Source organism: Augochlora pura, chromosome 4 (genome assembly GCF_028453695.1).
Source record: "Augochlora pura isolate Apur16 chromosome 4, APUR_v2.2.1, whole genome shotgun sequence".
Lineage (NCBI taxonomy): Eukaryota > Metazoa > Arthropoda > Insecta > Hymenoptera > Halictidae > Augochlora > Augochlora pura.
Genome location: NC_135775.1, coordinates 23,150,882 through 23,169,277, shown reverse-complemented (window position 1 = coordinate 23,169,277; position 18,396 = coordinate 23,150,882). Strand labels below are relative to the sequence as shown.

Sequence of the window (18,396 nt, the reverse complement as noted above, 5' to 3'; positions counted from 1 at the left end):
ATGAGATCGCGGCGATGAAATCCAGCCGCTAATTCGGAGGACGGCGCGCAAAAATAATTGTGCGCCGTGGGGTCGGTGTTGAACCGAGGATCGCACGGAGGGAGGGATGGTGTCCGTGGACGATGGAGGAGATCGTCGTTCCCGGGACAATTTGAAGCTTTTCCACGGTATACATCGAGGAGGAAAGTTCGCGGCTCGTCGCGTCGATAACTTTGCTCTACGGTCGACGCGTCGCGACGTTCATCCTCGATTCGTGCCGCTAGTCGGCCGTGAAAGCGACGTCGCGACGCGACGCGCTCGCCGAGTCAAGGAAAAGAGGTTGCGAACGTCGATAAGCCGAGATGGGGACGACGGGAGAGAGGGTGGCTCGATGGAAAGTTTGTACGTATAGAGGATTCGTCGAAGGGTCTTTCGGGACGATCGAAAGCGGGACGACCGGAACGGGAGCGGCGGTGCCGCGAGCGAGCCGGTCTAGGTCGGTTCCATGAACGATTCCAGCTAACGAGAAAATCGAGGATCGTTAAGAGTAATTTCGTCCAGACGTTCGACACAGTCTTTCCGCCCTCCTCCCTCCTCCCTCCTCCCCCCGGTGCCACCCCCGGTCGTTCTCCTAGTTTCCGAATCGTGGCGCGACTCGGGCCTGGTCGCTTTCGATCGAGCAAAAGACGGGGAGAAGAAACGCGACTTTCTCGGCCGTGGCGAGAGATCGATCGCGTCGTTTCGACACACAAGCGCCGATTTTCTCTCGACGGTATTGGAGTTGCGTGCAAACCGACCGCCTCTCTCTCTCTCTCTCTCTCTCTCTCTCTCAGTTTCTCTCCTGCTCTTTGCTTCTCTCTCTCTCTCTCTCTCGCTCTCTCGTCGGTTTGGCCCGACCCGAACCCAAACAATGGCGTCGTTACGCGCGAATCCGGTGGACCGTTTCCACTAGCTGGTGCTCGCGAGATTCGTACGACGTGCCGCGGCATACCTAACTAAATAAACGCGGTTCGATCGGACGGCGTCGCGTGCACGCGCTGAAACAGACTGCGCCGGAGCCACGGTTACGAAAAGTACACCTCCGAGCGTTTCGAAGAGTTTCCGTGGCCACGCGAGCCTCCGAGGCGGCTACACCGCGGGGATTTCGCTTCGCAAATATCCCACATTGTCCCTGGCCCCTCTCGCGCCGGTCTCCCGCCTGTTTGCGAAAGATTTCCCTCCCGCGAGAAATAGAAGAAAAAAAGTCGGCGACGACTTCCGCGCGGGGGCGTTATAACGTATTCGTTAGGGGTTGCGGTGCCCCTGTAAGCCTTCTAGGCGGAATCGCTGAATGTTTAATGGCCGAAAATTCGGCTCTCGCCCCGCCGCCGGGCTTTTCTGGACGTGGGTCTCAAAAATTTACACTCGGCTACGAAAAACTGAGGAGAGGATCGAGCCAGCTTCGGGGACGACATCCGGCCTCGCGAGTTCTTCCCGGCTCCCCGACCTTTACGGACGGAATTAGTATAGCGATTTTATGAGTAAACGTTCTGAAATATTCCTGGCCCTAGACTCCGACGGACGGATATAGTTTTGGCAAATTTTTCCCCCACGATATTTCCCGGACGATTTCCTATTGTCCGGGTTTTTTTCGGGCGACGGCACGGTTCTTTCCAGTCGCTATGACCTCTCTCCGCGTTACGGTGGGAATTAGTAAGAGGACTTTAGGGGTAAACGTGCTGAAATATTCCTAGCCCCTCCCTCGTCGGTGTCGGGAGCTTCCTGAAAAATTCTCGCACCGAAAGAATACGGAAAAACCATCTTCGGGGATAGTGGACCGTGACGCTTTTGGAAGTCTACTCGGTGACCTGTAACTCCGTACACCGAAGCCACGCTCGGAAATTTAATTTATAGAAGTCTTATAGTTCTACCGCGAAGCTTTGAAGCTTCTGTTTTCACAGACTATGTCAAATAAATCAGATCAGGGTAAATATCTATTTAATCGATTAAACCATTCTCCGAGTATATCGTAAGAGTATCAAAAAATTTAATTAACTGAAATTTTATCTTTTATTTTACAAACTTGAGAACGTCACAGATACTGAAAAATCCGCGGTCTACATAAAATATTCGCCATCTGTCTTGGACACTTTTGAAAAATCTCCACCTCAAAAGAACAAGAAAATATCACCCTAATTTTCTAAAAGTGCGGTCCGTTGCCACCGAATCTACCGAGTGCTCTGCAAGTTTCTACAGCGAGACCATCGCGGGTACTTTTAATTTATAAAAATCGTATAATACTCGCCTGACCCCTCCGCGATGAGTCCGGGGGTAGTTTTGAAAAATCTCTGCCACGGTAAGGGAGAGAAAGGTGGTTTTTCGCCGGCGATCTCATCGGCGATTCTTAGGGTGGTAGACGAGGGTAAAGGAAACGAATGGAGCGGCAGGACGGGGGAGGGGCAAGGAGCGGGGTGGTCGGAAAATGTAACGGAGAGTAAATTATTGTTTTAATTTCGATGGATCGCGCGGTGGCTCGGGGCGGTGCGGTCTCGGGAAAGAGTCCCTGGCAAGGGTTGGTGGAAGGAAGGGAGGAAGGAAGGAAGAAGAAGAAGAAGAAGTAGAAGAAGACGGGGACGGCCTCTCGCGGTATATAGGTCCTCGGTGGCACGGACAACGACGAACGGCGAACAGCGAACGGCGATCGTAAAGCATCCTTAATTCGTCGGAGCTCGCGGGCGATGCTTAATTTCCTGCGAAAGTGAGTCGTCGCGTTCTCTCGCTCGTTCCGCGGCTCTTTCGCTCCGGGAATAACGAGGTAATCGTTTCTCGTGCCGTCAAGCTCGCGTTAATTAACGCCTCCGTCGTTTTGCCGCGTTTTACCCGCCTAGCTCGCCTAGCTCGGCCGTTCGCCGGCTCGCTCGCTCGCTCGCTCGCGCTTTCGCTCCTCTTTCTTTCGTCGACGCAAACCCCTGAACGAGTAGTGAAGCCTGCGTGGGGCGAAAGGAAAGGGAGGTGAAGAACCGGGCGGGTAAAAGAAAAAGCGAATAAAACTAGGGTAGAAAGGAGAGGAGATGGAACGGATGGCGCGCAATCGCGCCGTGGCTTACCGAATACTTCCGTGGTGCGGGTCTCGACGAACGGCGCGTCCGAGTCTGAATCCAATTCCACGGTCGCCTCGCATCTTCGACAAAATTTATAGAGACGCATTAGTCGTTGAACAGGCTGGAGATGATAAGGCGACGGTGATGGTGTGATGGTTGGTTGGTGCTATTGTCGGGGGAGGGTGGATTGTCCAGAACGGTATTACCTGACGTTTATTTTGTCGGCGATGTGAGCCGATTGCAGCCGGAGTCGTAAGCTGGAGATCACCGCGAACAGTCCGTGCTGCTCGTACACCGTCTCCGAGTCGGGCATCACCTGAAACGGACCAACCGACGGAACCAGCACGGTTCTTCCAGAGTTTCTCCGTTCGAGTTTCAAGCCGGGGCCGTGATCGCGGAAGACGATCGCCGCCCCGGGGCCGGGGTTCCGAGGGGGGGGGGGCGTTGGGGGGTGGTGGTAACCTCGGATAAAAGGTTAAACGCGGCTCAGCCGATGAAACTTGGACCGACTTTCTTTGCCCGGAGCGGACCGAAACGAGTTTCGGATTATCGCGGCCCTTGTATGGAGATTGCTCGGGACCATTTCCGCGCGGCCGGCCGGAATTTGCCGCGACCAGACGACGGCGATACGCGGCCGAGAGCGCCGCGATCACGCGTGCCGATCCGCGGCCGAGTGCGATCCCGCGGAAACGAACGATCCCAATCGCTTGTTCCACTCCCGTTTCGATTGGGTATTAAGCTATGCGAGCACGCTAAACCCGCCTCTCTGCCCGATACCTCTGCCTCCATCGAGCTCCGCTTCGAGTGTCTTTTACGATACGAGAGCCTGCCACGCGAGCCAGCACAGCACACTGGCATCTGGATCAGCGCCGGCTGCTGCTGCTGCTACTGCTACTGCTACTACCACTATTACTCCTCTGATACACCATTCAGCTTTATTATGCTACATTCCCCGGGATGGGGAAGAACCGCGGATGAACGCGATGGCACGCCGAATAGTCGTTTCTAAAGAGATTACCGGATGAAAATTGACTGATACGGGAGTCGAATCAGGTTCCTCTTACGCGAAGTACGCTTACAGAAAATCGAAACCTGTTTAAAAGACCCCTCCACCATTCAGATATATATCAACCGTGATTTTTCACTCATTAATATTTTAATCGCAAATTGGTCTTCCCCATCGAACATTGATTCAGATTTATACAAGTCGGGTGAATAATCCCGGTACAACCGGTTGGCCGGGGGGACGATTCTACATGGAGAAATAAATCGAAATAAAAGGATTACGTCTTTTCATTTAAGGCTTCATTTTCGAGAAAATAGAGGCTGAACGAATAATGCTATTTAGCGGGAATCGAGTGACGTGTCTGACCAATGCATGCCGATTCTACTTCTCGGCATACTATTGTAGAAGCCATCTCGACGGGTTTTTACTTACTTTAACTTTGACACGCAAATATATCGAGACTTTACCAAATGATTTTTATTTCTTTACAAATATAAAAAGATATTGAAGAATAAAATTCTGCTGACAAAGGTTGCAACTTATTTCCCCGAAAACGCGGTCTTAAATGAAACGATGTTACTCTGTTTCATCCGACTTATTTCTCCAGCTAGAATCATCCCCCCAGCCGGGGTTGTACCACGATTTTTCACCCAGCCTGCGTAGAGCTAGGAGAATGTTCCCGAACGGCGGCGTATGCAGCGCGCTGCATAAGCCTCGTCCAAAACAGTTCGACAGATTAATTAGCAATGATGCAGGTTTTCAGTCGGTCGACGTTTAAAGCTGCTTAAAGTTCCTAACGCTGTTCGATTCATATAACTCCGGTAAAATCGGTCCGCGCGAGAAGAAGCTCCGGGCGAGTTTTCGGCGCGAGCGCGCGCGCCTGCATTATGCAGTCTCCAGACTGCGAACCGGTTCGCGAAGTATACAACGACAATCGATTCGCGGGAAACGGAGCCGAGGCAGTCGAGTGTGGCCGATCCGTCGAAGGGTTTCTCCGCTCGCGCGAAACTCGAGCTAATTGAAAGAGAGTCTGAGAGCAACGGCGGACACGACGGAGCGGACGCGTGGCGCGCGGTTCTCTCGACGGAGGCGTTGAAAACGGATCGGTCGCGGGGCGCTCGGGAATCGCGACGCTCTGCTGCGACGCCCCCCGCGACGCGGCGCGCCGCGACGCTCGGCGGAATCTTTCGAGACTCGTGACGGAGGAACGTTTTCGAAACAATATTGCTCGCGTTAAGTGCCGCGCTAAACTCGCTCAACTCCTAATGGACATCGTCGAGAAGGTTGCCAAGTTTTCCACCGGAGGAGGAAGCGAGCGTAACGCGTGGGCGGGTGGGAGGAACGTCGACGGAGGCGAGAGAGGGGGGGCGGGGGTAGACGCGCGCGGCACGGATAAGAGGAGAAGAAAGTTTTCGAGCCGGCGGGCTCGATTCGCTGCGAAGCCCTAAAGGAGCTTCGCCGTTCATCGGGCGCAGTCTTTAAGACCGTTGCACGGCTACGCGTCCGTCCCGAGTGTCTGCCGAGTTCCCCGCATCAACTGCCTCCACTTTGCGGATTATATTTAAAACACCGGCTAAGTCGTTCCGGCGAAAAGAACCGGGGAGGGAAATCGAAACGGCGCGGTGTCGCGGTGCCGCGACGTCGATTCGACGCCGGGGAAGCTCCTCGCGGCCCGAGAGCTTCTTCGACGGAAAATTGGATTCCTGTCGCCTACGCGACGACGGGTAATTAACAATTAACCGAATTGTACGAGTTTCGTTGCTCGAACGACGGCCCCCCCATTCCCCCCCACCCTTGTTCGTTCTTTCTCCGAATAATGCGAACGCGAACAGCGTCTCTCGTCCCTCCCCGTTCCATCACGCTATAGCAGAGACGGGCCGCGTTTACGCGCCGCACCGCGCCGCGGGTTTCGGTGCCGTTCGTTAATTGGCGCTTTGGCTCATCAAGCATCGCGTCGCCGTCGCCGCTGTCGCCCACTCTGTCGCAACCGTCGACTACGACGACGGCGACGACGACATCTCTCCTACCCCGCTTCGGTTAACGATCCTTTCCATCCTGCCATTTACCGGTTCCCGCTCTCCTCCACCCTCCGCCGTCTAGTCAGAGCAATTCCCACCCACGCTAACCTACCGGCCGCTCAAACTCCTACGACGATTTACTCTTTCCACGCCGCGTTCTTACGGTTGCCGAATGGAATTCTCTTCTACATCGGATCCCCGACACCCCGTCCTCGTTTTACATCCCAATTTTATGCACCTGCCCGGCAAGTCTCGAATTTGTGATCAAACTTGTTAACTGGATTCCGAATCTCCCAAGTCGAAGTATAATACTTTAATCTCTCTCTCTCTCGCAATCGATTTATTAATTCAATGCGTTCGCCCTGCTCGTTTTCTTCGCAGAATAAAGTATAGAACCTAGTTTGCCATGATTATTCAGGAAAACAAGAACGTTTTTCTACCAGACTAATTTTATTTATTTGATCGTATGTTTATTCGTTTACTTTCGCGTTTATTTCCTCGTTTACTCGTTCGTTTTCCTCCACGGGACGAATCCTTTTAGTACGAAAAATAATGGCAGAAAAAGAAGAGTTCTGCGAAACAGAGTATTATCGCTTGCGAAGATTAGTAAAAGTAATTAACGTGTATAATAATTATATCTGTTTTAGCTACAGTAACCATTCCGTTTATACGATTCCGAGGTTCGTACGTTTTACGGCGTTTTACAGAATGAAATAAAATACGATCCGTTAGATTTCATAATGGTGCGTACGGCAAGAAAAATTGCATAATTACTGGCCATGAAATATAACCTCTGATTACTTTACTTACAAACATCGGAATCGTGTAATGCTTTAAATATAAAATTCGGAATAAATTCATTTCTGCGGTTTTCAGCGTGTTAAAATGCTAGTATTTTGATATGTTAAAATTTTGGTGGAATCGTGTAATTTTTTAAATATAGAATTGTGAATAATTTGTAGCTTTTCCAATTTTAATCGAAAACTATGAATTAACACGTTCGCGGATCTGAATGTTATAAAATTTTACTTGCAATTAAAATCTGATAATTTAAACAGTCGTGACCAAAGAAAATTTTGATATTACAATTAATTTAAGAGTGAGTCTACCTGTATCACGAACGTGTTAAAAACGAATGTGTGCGGTATTAGACACCGTAATCCCACGGTTCGAAGCATCGTATCGTCGTACGGTTTAATAGATTGGAAAAAGTTTTCCGTAGCGATAGGAGATAGGGAGCGCGCGTCATGTGGTTTTTCGACTCACCTGCTCCCCATTGATGAACCACGTGAGATTCGCCGCCGGATGAGACTTGTCGCTGGTGCAATTCAGGTCGAGGACGTCGCCGGTAGCGTAAATCTTCTCCTCCCCCGTTATCGTCGGGCCGTCTTGCGGAAGAACTGTAACGCAGAGACGTTTACGCGCGATCGCTTTTAGTTCGGCTCCCCCGGCGCGTATCCGAGAGCAGGCAGGCAAGCTTTTTAATAAACGGCTCCTCTCGGAGCGCGATTCACGGGAGCAGAAGCGTCGAAGAGCGGCGGGCTCCTCTCTCTCCCTCTCTCTCTCTCTCTCTCTCTCACACGTTAACGACACGCCGGTCTCCGGAGGAACGCTTTCCGCGACTCACGGCCTCCGCCGAGAACTCGACACCGAGCGCGATTAAACCGTTCCCACTTTTAGCCGATTTCGGGATTAAGCTGCTTTCGCGCGAGATCTTCCCGCCGCTCCGATCCAAGCCGGGAAGAACAGTCCCGCGGAGTATCCGGTCGGGATCGTAAATAATCTTCGTCGCTCGCCCGTGAAATACAGTCGCCCCCCATCGGATTCGCGCGCTGGCGCCGCCCCGGTCCTTTCATTCGTTAGACGGTGAAGTTAGGATTTGTTTCCGAAATTATTTACGATTCGACGTGTTAATATGAGCGCCGGGAAACCCAAGAAAGAAACGGTGGCAAAAACGTGTTCCCGCGGCGGCGGTGGCGGGGCGTGCGCGGCCCATGAATTAACGCGAAAGAATGGCGCGAAAAGCGACGTAAAAGTCGGCGTAAAACAAAGAATGCGGCGAATATAAATAGCGGGCGGAATAATCGCAAATTAAAGATTAAAACTTGCGGCTAGAATAAACCGGCATAAAGCGGGGCCGCGGCGGAGATCCGGCCGGCGGGAGGGGCGGGCCGCGTGCTGGTAACAACCACTGTTATTAAACGAAACCGGTGAGAATGTGACAGAATTAGACGAAGGTAGACTTTACGGCGCATTAAATAGGCATTAAATGAGCGTTAAGTAAGCATTAAACACGGAACTATATTACCCGGCGTTGGCATAATCGTTGGGAGCAGAGACGCGAGTGGAAATGCATTCGGGCCGCGAATCAAATTGTCGTTGATATCGATGCACTTTTTCATTCACAGCCCCCCACCCCCTCGTCGAATAGGATTCCCGATTACGATAGAAATCGATACGGTATGAAATTCTTATCGATTTGTATTCATCGTCGCCGGTGTTGCGTGCCCGTTCTATCCGACAAGGAAACCAATTCGTACGCAATTGTTGTTTATCGGATTTTTGTTCGCGTGCAAACATGACGTCATACCGTTATACGAAAATCGCGATATATTTTTAACTATATTCTCGGGGCTACGGTTACGGTTGATCGGCTATTGTAAAAATTGCGATCGAACCCTGGGCCTTACACCGATATTAAACGCCGATAAATATTTCAGTATTAATGCGGTATGTGTACGAGCGATACGAACACCTTTCTAAAGAGATTTAATTCGTTTAAATTACAGACACGCGCGATATAAAACTGGACTTCACAATAAATATGCGACGAGGATTTTATAAAATTTCACGGAGGGATTCTTTCGCAAATACAATTTTTTTTAAAAATGTATCAATACCTCTGCCGCTGTACATGGTATACCGGAAGGTACAGTGAATCTACTTCTACGCTACCGTAAAATCCGGAATCCCTTGATTGTCGGTTGTTTTTCGCGAAATAAAATAAGAAACGGTATTTTTTCGTTCCGAAGTGCGCGAAATCGGAGCGAGATCGAAAGGAGCTGTAGAAGCTCGCAAGAAGGAACTGGACACCGAGCACGCCCCCCTCGCTCCTTGTCCCTCCTCCCCTCCCCCACCCCTTCCCTCTCTTTTCTCCACTCGAGAATAATGCCGAGATTCTTCGCGTTCCCGGACTGTCGTTTAATCCGGAGCTTTCGGTTCCCGACGTCGCGATCTCGATAAAAGCTCGTTCTCTCGCGAAGCCTTCGAAGCTGTCGTGATGCTTCGTTTAGAATATTCAACGAAGCCATTCGCGACTGCGATTGGATTGATCCTTCCGAGTCGCTCGGCTCGCACGCCGGGCTGGCGAACACATCGCCGAGCGGGCGATGCACGCGAGCACGCGGATATGTAGCGCGATTTACAATAGAACGGGCGTGACTTTTCTTCCTCCCGGCTGCTACCCCGTCTGCCGCGATATCTCTCGCGCGACACAGCCGGAGTCCGTGGAAATCACAATACGCGTCGGCTTGAATCTTTCAAGCCTTTAATTAATCTTCGCGCCGCTGTGACCGAATGCTTATTTATTTAGTCACTTATCCGTTTATTTACTCATTTATTCACTGATTTATTCACTAGTTTATTTACTCATTTATTTACTGATTTATTCACTCATTTATTCACTAGTTTATTTACTCATTTATTTATTGATTTATTCACGTGTTCACTCACGCCTTTATTTATTTATTTAATTATTTACCCACTCGTGGTGACGACCAAAAAGCCATTAGTACACAATATATGCGGGAAGGTGTCCAGTAAAGAATAAAGATTGCACAGAAAGAAAATAAACGTAATGGAACTACAATATTATTCACCGCAACGATAAAATGGATATTAATTTACAAAGTTTGGTCATGGATTGAAGAGCCGGCTCTTAAAGCAACAGATTTCAGAGCCGGGAAGTTTCGTTCACTGGTGATTGGCAAGTTTGAAAATTCTTTGACTGAAGACAAATTCGAAGGGCAAAGAGCTTGACGATTTTTTTCCCAATATTGTAAACGAACTACGGAGGGAAATATGTTTGCGGAAAATTGTGGAAGTTTGTTCGGAACTAGACTTCCGTGACGTGGCGCTGTGTACCTTGGTTCTTGGCCGATCGAATGAATTTTTAGGATTTTATAGTATGAATTAGGATTGACGGACTTTGACGACTCTGACTCGTGATTGTGATTTTTGATAATAATTCTGTTCTATTGTCATTAATATTTAAATGCTGTAAGCGTACTATAAATACCTTTTTTTTTCGTTCCCTACGAAATTGTTATAATCGTTGTATATTTAAAGACAATGTTACCGTAAAGGGTTAATGGAGAAATTAGAAAAAATATTTAGAGATTCGTACTAATTAAATCTCGAATAAAACGATCGTATTGTGCGGAAGAACTTCGATGAAAGTAATCTTCGCAGAAAATAGTAAAGGAAAGTTTGTTTGTAACGAGGCTCCGGCTTCCACATACTGTTTGGAACCTGTTCTGAGGCTCAAATGACGCGTGGGATTCTGAAACGACGTGCTTTGACGGAATAGCAGAATTCAAAGTTACCCCGGTATTTAGAGTCGCGCGGGCTCTAATTACTTGAAATTGTGCACCATCAATCACTTGAATCGATCATCCGGCTCGATTGGTTCGTTCAATTATTTTAATCGGACTGCTAATGGGGTCAATAAAGTTCACTCGTCCTATCGAACCGTACATCACGAAACGATCCACCGATTTTTATTTAAACGCTCATCCCCGCCAATCTTATTCCGATTAACGTTTCTTACCATTTTTATCTTTTATATATATATCGGTCGGGCTCTCGGCCCTTATTAAATAAATAAAACGGCCGCGTATCGAGCGAGCCGGCGCGAGGCAAGCCCGCGACCCATAGGGACGCCGTTCCTCGATTTGCAAAATTAATCCCCGTCAATCCTCCATTTTCCTAATTTGATTTGTCCATTGACATCGCGGGACGGTATAAAAAGCAGCTGATAAATTTCCTCCCTTTGGAATTGAAAAACGATGGTAATGCGAGATCAAAAGAGATATTAAAAATCTCTTTTCACGCAGAATACTCGGCTTTATCAACGACCCTTGACAACACACTTTTACCTGATCGAAATTCTAAAGACATCTTTCACGGGAACTCATTTAACAGTTTATTTACCGAAAGCCTATTTAATAGGTTTCTCGGCGATGTCGCCGTGCCCGCGAAGAGATCGAACATTTTCATTTAAATAATAATTTCAAAGGTACTTGTTACATCGTAGCAACCCACTTGGCATACAATATCCGACATCGAACTCGTTACGAACATTTAGAGCATTGTCCGATAAATATAAATATTACTCGGTCGAGTTAAATGAAAATAAAATTCTACCGAAACGTTAACACGATTTTGAAACCTTGACCTACCGTAAAAGATCGCGAACCACCGGCGGATAAGCTACCAACGAATTGTTCAATTCCATCGCGCGCGCCATAAAAAAAGGAAACGCGGCTGAAAAAGTCGGAATAGATTCCTTGCCGCCGTTGTTATAAAACGCGGATTGGTCGCCGTTAACGTTCGATAGATTTCCCGTTGGGAACGTGTTAAGTTTGAACGGCGGTGGATTAAAAAAACGTGGAAAAGTCTCGGCCGCGATCAGGGTTACGCGACCGTAGCCACGAATGAGCCATTAGCCGAGTGTGAAAACGCTGCCGGCCCTTCTTCCGGTTCCCGAGCGCGGAAAATCATAGCGCGCGACTTGTTGCAGCGCTCTTCCCCGCTCCGCGCTGGAAAAAAGACGGGGGTTGGTGTGGTCGGCGGGGCGACGCGCGGACGAAAGTAAAGACCAGGAAAAGAAGGACAAGAGCGGCAACAGAAGAAGGAAGGAAGGACGGAAGGAAGGAAGGAAGGAAAGGGGGGGGGGGGGAGAGGGGTGTGACGTAACGGAGAAGGGAGCCGGTGGTCGGGGCAGGCGAGCGCGATGCCCCCGGGTTATTTGCAACGTACAAAATTTTCCACGAGCTCGGCAAAGTAACGGTAATGGCGGGTACCCGGTGGGTTATCGATCGTGCATAGCTCGGGGAACGCGGCCAGACTACGAGAAAAGAAAGACAGAGAATTTCGTCGCTTTCGATGAGCAGACGCCGCGCGCGCGATGCCCCGGCTTCGTTCCGCGACGCCGACAAGGTTCGTTTCCGCTCCGGCGTCGAGACCCGGTCGCATCGCGACGCTTTTACGGTTCGATCCGCTCGCCGATTCTCCGCTCGACGATCCTCTGGCCGTCGTCTACGGCTCGCGAGCTCCCAGCATCATCCCCCTCCTGGCCTCGCCGTCCACCCGCGGTTCGCGTAACAGCCCAGAACTTACGAGGCCGTAACGTTTATCGCGCGTTCGGGCTCGTCTTTACGCGGCGCTAAAATTTGACGCGACCTGATCGAACTGTCTCATCTCCCCTCTCCTTCCCTCCCTCTCGCTCTCTCCAGCTAGCCATCTTTCTCGCGCTTACGCTCCTTCCGATCCTGCGGTTCGCTTCTTGTCCCCCGTCTAGAGTCCTTTTACGAACCGATGGACAGTCCGGACATTCGTCCCGTTCTCCCGGCCAAAATTTTTCTTCGTACTTAATGTGTCTAAAGTGTATCGACTGAATCATTTATGGCTTTTTAAATTGCAATAGAAGCACCAAAAAATTTGACGGAGCGATGTAAGTCAGCAAATGTGTACAGACGGTTCCATCACATTTTGCCGTGTATGCTGATGCTGTAAAACGATAATAATGACGTAAACGTGGACGGCACTGCGTAGTGATACAATTTCGGCTGCAGATAACAAGCAAATTATGAGATAATTAGGCGCAGTTCGTGTATCCCGGCATATTCGAATAGTAAGGAGATATAATCAATAGCACTTGTGGCCTGGGTAATACGTCGGAAATCGATATAAGCTATGTCTGATTTTTCCCATATTCAACGATATAATGAATGAAATCCTTTTAAATGTGATTTTTATTATTCAACGAATTCGAGATCCATTTTCCCGTCTATTTATCCGTATCGTCGCAAAAGTATTTAGTTTCAATGCGGGGAACAACGCTGCGCTGCTATATATACACGGCGAAAATAATGCCAGTGTACCGTTGTTTAGATACAGTGCCAATAGCTCAGACAACTAGAACTGTTGATTTTTTTTATCAGAAGATTTGAAAAATCGTATTTTGGCCAGCTTTTCGAACCTAATACGTCGCGGCGCGATTTATGGAAATCGAGCCGGAGCAACACGGGGTCCCCATAGACCATCGAGTGGACTATTCACTGTGCAAGCTGCGGATTATTTATATATACATACATATATATATGTATATACATATATATTTTTATTTATTTATTTATTTATCTATTGGTCCTTTTGTTCGGACGGATTTACCCGGCAATACGAGTCGACATTGTACGGAATCCGTTCCGCGCTATCGTCGCGGTGTATATTCACCTACTGTACGAATTTTTTGTATTTTTCATTCGCAGCCGGACCAGAATTGTTAATTAATCCGAGTGTTTGACGGATTGATGGTCCGCGCGCCGGCCTTTCGATCGCGCGTGGTGGGGGGGTTAAGCGAGATAAAACCGTCATGCACAAAAGATACCCGTAACCAATGAGAATTATAAGGGCCGCGGCAGAGAACTCGCGCTTGGTTTGATTAATTGGTAGCCTATATTTTCCTCGCCGAACGGGTCGCCGCTCGAAACCCAGGAAATTGTTACAAACGCGCGTTCGCTTTTATACACATAGGTTAGTCGCTAATATCCGTTTAATTGAAGTTATGAACCACGCGGCGAGCGGCCACGCGCAATTTCCAGTAATCGGAAGCATCGTATAGGGTACTAAACTCTATATTAATGCTAAATTCCTCCATAATAAAGGAGTCACAGTAGTCGACCGTCGCGCAATTCGCTAGGGCTTAAGCTAATCGCGCTTCCGCTGTCACGGGTTCTTATTCCGTGGATTTGTCCCCGACGAACGTACGACCGATGCGTTTTAGCCGCGGGTCGAACGAAAGCCGGGTCGTGTAACGCCCGAAAACAACATTTCTTTATTTACGATTCGAAAAATCAATTTCCCGATTTACGTTTCAATTTATCGAGTTATGCAGTTTCAGTGAATTTTCTCTGAAAAGAAAACAGTGTTATATTACAGTGAACGGGGTGAGTAGAAGCGAAAGAATGGGGTAATGGAACTGGTTACTGTGGAGTGACCATTTACAGCGCCTTTAGTTTCTTTTTGGGCATAATTGGCCCTTTGCACGCGAGTGGTGTCTCTGAGCCACCACTAAAAATTGTATATACTGCCCCAAAATTATTTTTATATAAAAGTTTAGATTTAAAAATTTGTAAAAAGTATAACCGTTGCATAAATCGCAAGATTTTATTTTGTATGCATAAAATTTACTTTATCATATAAAACGGAAATGCTATGAGTTAGAGACATTATTTTAGATCTACGATTAGAATGTCTTCGAGTTCAAAGGGTTAACACTAGATCTAAGATTGGTAAATTCAGAGTTCATTGTACCCGAAAACAAAGGAAAGGCGATCAGTCACTTTAATAAGTAGATCCTCATGCAAAATAAAATGCATATTTAATCACGTGAACATATCAAAATTAACGCGACAGCGCACGCTTTAGAATTCATTGTAGGCAACGAGCCTCCGCCCACTCATTTCCGCTGCAAACGCATCGATCAGCCGATAGGCCTTCGAGTCGGCAAACAATTCAGGTGAAAATAAACCCGGCTCGGTCGGTCAACGGTTAAACAAACTCGCGCGCCGACTTCCCGCTAACAATCGGGACCTTGAGGTTTCTTGTCGCCGGGTTGCGTCGTAAGTGGGAAACTCGCAAACGAAGAAGGCTTTGCCGAAATTACGGCGGTTCGATGGCCACGATCAAAGGATCATTAATTAGCAGGACAGACAGGGAATAGGGTCGGCGACGGGGCAAGGGCCGAGACGGGGATGGTTCGGGCGAAAGCAAGCGGCGTCCCTCACCTACGACTTCCATGTTGGCCTCGGCGCTGACCGAGTTGAAGTTCGGCGCCTCCGCGCTGACTTCGCACTTGTACCGTCCCCTGGTGTGCAGGCTCGCGTCCTGCAGCAGGACCTGCTGGTGGTTCGACTGACGTTTCTGAAACAGAATCGACGTCGCTCGATAAATTCCGGGAAAACTAATTGGTCCCGACGCGGTCCGATTTATCTTTCGGAAAGGAGGGGGGAGGTCCCGTGGCCGCGACAGCCGAGATCGATGCCTGGTTACTTCTCTAGCCTGGTCCCCCGGAACCTTTCGACTCTCTTTGACCGGCCTCGGTCTCGGCCCGGTCCGGTCACGTTCGCGCCGGCAAAACTCGATTCTGCGCGCACGAAATTTTGCTAATTTCGACGATGCTTCAGCTCCGCCGGATTCTAGGCCAAGTACTATCCGGAAGATTACTCTGCGTTCCAAAGACTTCGATCCGCCGCCGCGCGACATCCGCGCAGTTCGGCGACCATCGCGAATCTCGCGATATTTTATAAACCACCTTCGTGGCCGTCCATCGATTTTCAAGAGCGATTTTGCCCGCGTTTTGCCAGCCCCGCCGTGTCCGCGCTCTTTGATATTCGATATTAATTTATTTACGCGAAGAAGTCCCTTTGGGTGCCGAACAATAGATTACATGTTATCGGTTAATCGCGAGAGTCGAGGGACGATACAGCTGAAAAGAAATTCTATTGTTCGTAGTGGAGGTTAACAGTATTTTTTCGTTTTTATTGTGACTTTTAATTGCAATCAATTCTCGAAGGAATTGGGAGTAGTTGTGGTGACGTGATTAATGACTTAGAGATGATGACATCGATTCATTAGTTAGATTCTACTATTGAAATTTAAAACTATAGTTTAGTTCCAAGAGGTAGTGCCTTTAAAGTCTTTTAGTATGTCTACAATAATTTGTGATGAGGCGCTACTAAAAATCCCGATTAAACTGTTATTGTCACTGTATAACGTGACACGATTTCCTCGTTTTAGAATAGTAGGGTGTCTGACGGATGTTCAGAGTGAGATCAAACGAAAACGATTTAGTAATAGCGGCCGAGAGATGGACCCATTCATAACTTTGAAAGCAAATAAGAGATCAAGTAAAGTATGGCGTGTTTGAAGAGGACAAAGTTTAAATTTGAGCATGGGCTATTCATAATTATGATCGTGAAATGACATATCTCTTTCTGCGAGCTCTTCGACAATTGAGCGAGCTGGTGTCATAGTTTTGCAAGTCACATTTTTGAAAATTTCGACTTACAACATTTTAAAATTTTGCTATTGAAATTTTTCCGCTAAATTTCACTGAAAAAGTGACTGCTTTTAGTCACGCGGACGGTAACGTGTCAAGAATAAATTTGGTTATTAAACAGTGCACACATTAATAAACAAGAACTGTCTCGGAACAAGGAAACTGTGCTTTACGCCGCGATGATTCCAGCCTATTAAATTATTCCAGAACGCGATATTTCCACAAAAATGATTGAAATCGTAGAACGAAAAATTTGCCAGGGATGTAAGTCTACCGTTTCTCCGACGCGTGTAGCCGTCTTTCGCACCTGAGAATTTAAGCAGCCTTGTTCGCCCGGCGAGGGTTCGACCTACCTCGAGAACATCTGCAGCCTGATCTCTGTGAACACAGTTCCGGAACACCGCAGCGTTCCGTCAAGGAACCTCGTCCAAGTATTGCGATAAGGTAATTACAACCGCCCGAAGAGGAAGACAGTCGGAGGCCGGTGTCTGTTCCGGCGGTAGAATCGAGAACTGTGCTCGGTCTGCGATTGGTGGCCGCGGTCGACCGCGCTCGAATCGTCAATTTTTCCGAGCGTTTCCGGCGCGTCGCTCAAAATTATTCTTCGTAGACGGAATATCACCCTATTAGGCGGGTAAGAGGCTTACGCGCTTATATCGATTTATTGCCCGTAGTTGCCGGCGCGGCTGCCGGAACGTGGCGGAAGCTTACTTTGGCAAGATGCACAGGCCGCGCGGCGGCGAGGCGAGGCAAGGCGAGGCGCGACGCAACGCGGTCCACCCGACGATTCCGAGCGATCCGCGCGGAAGCCTCTGGCGCGCGAGCCCGACCGGGTTCTTTATTCGCGTGACAAGAGGCTCCGTTGAATCGCTCTAGGATCCCGGAAGCGTCACCGGGAAGAAGTTGAACGATTCGTCTAGACGCGAGGCGGAACGCTGCGAAGAGACTGAGAGAATCCCGGCGACGATGCTTCCGAATGAACCAACGAGATTACTCGTTTACCGAGTTAATAAGGAAAGACGGAGCGGAGGCGACCGCTCGCGATATCTCCGCGGAAATTCAGTATCCGGTGTCGGTTCGCCCCCGGCTTTGTCGCTTCAACGTCGCCCGCTCCGCTCCGCTCCACCCTGCCCCCGGTGCGGCGAGGAGAGCGGAGCGGGGCGAAACGGAAGGGAGAGAGAGAGCCGGCGAGAGAGGGAAGACCCGCAATAGATGGAATCGCGACGCTGATAATCCATTTAGTTCTTTGCGCGCGACTCTTTTCACTTTTGCCCCGCGAATATTTCGCTCGTTTCGCTCCAGTTTCTTTCTCTCGGGACTCTCCTTTCTTCGCGGCGCCTTCTCCCTTTCTCCCCCCCCCCCCCCCCCCCCCCGGGAGTGGCCCGTGTCTCGTCCTCCGGTGCGGTCTCGGAAACGCGAAAAGAATTTCCGGCGGCGGAGCCACGCCTCTACCGTTTTCCCCGTGAACGTTCATCGGAACGTGGACGGCCGACGTCGCGGAACGCAAACTTCTTTGATCAGCAAATCGATTTACGTTCGTCGGGGCAAAGTTACGAGAAAACAAGGGAACGAACACGGCCCGGGAAGCGGAACCGGCGAAGGAGAAGCCCGAGGAGGCACGAGCCGGCCGGGTCCGCGGAGATACGCGCGAACGAACGCTCGAAATGTTCGCGGAATCGCATTACCCGGCGAAATAACGGGGTAATTTCGTTGAACGGAGGCGAGCGTCCGACGACGTCGCCCTCGCCGATCCACGACGATACGACCGATCCGCGTTGCTCCGTTTCCGGTTCCCTCGCCGAACAATCCACCTCCGTTCGCTCACGTGTCCGAGAAATATCCTGCCGTTGTTGCTTTGTTACGGTGCTACGTGACTCGGGCGATGCTCGTCAATCGAACCGGGAAACACCTATCCCGAATAATATTTATCGCCGTGCAACTGTTTTACCCGCGAGTCTTCTAATATTCGGC

The 18,396-nt window shown here is 49.3% G+C and overlaps 2 protein-coding genes across 3 annotated transcripts in view; one reads left to right on the top strand and one right to left on the bottom strand.

Annotated features, from left to right (window-relative positions):
* Positions 1 to 18,396, bottom strand: part of LOC144468884 (uncharacterized) — a 72,438-nt gene that overhangs the window by 2,654 nt on the left and 51,388 nt on the right. For both annotated transcript variants that reach the window (XM_078178675.1, XM_078178676.1), the window contains exons 5-8: positions 15,152 to 15,287; positions 7,350 to 7,483; positions 3,266 to 3,375; positions 3,066 to 3,139 (exon numbers count right to left, since the gene is read on the bottom strand). In XM_078178675.1, the coding sequence (XP_078034801.1) occupies positions 3,066 to 3,139; positions 3,266 to 3,375; positions 7,350 to 7,483; positions 15,152 to 15,287 (454 nt within the window). The remainder of the gene's footprint in view (positions 1 to 3,065; positions 3,140 to 3,265; positions 3,376 to 7,349; positions 7,484 to 15,151; positions 15,288 to 18,396) is intronic.
* L (zinc finger protein Lobe) overlaps positions 1 to 18,396 on the top strand; it is a 201,604-nt gene that overhangs the window by 165,426 nt on the left and 17,782 nt on the right. The window lies entirely within an intron of this gene.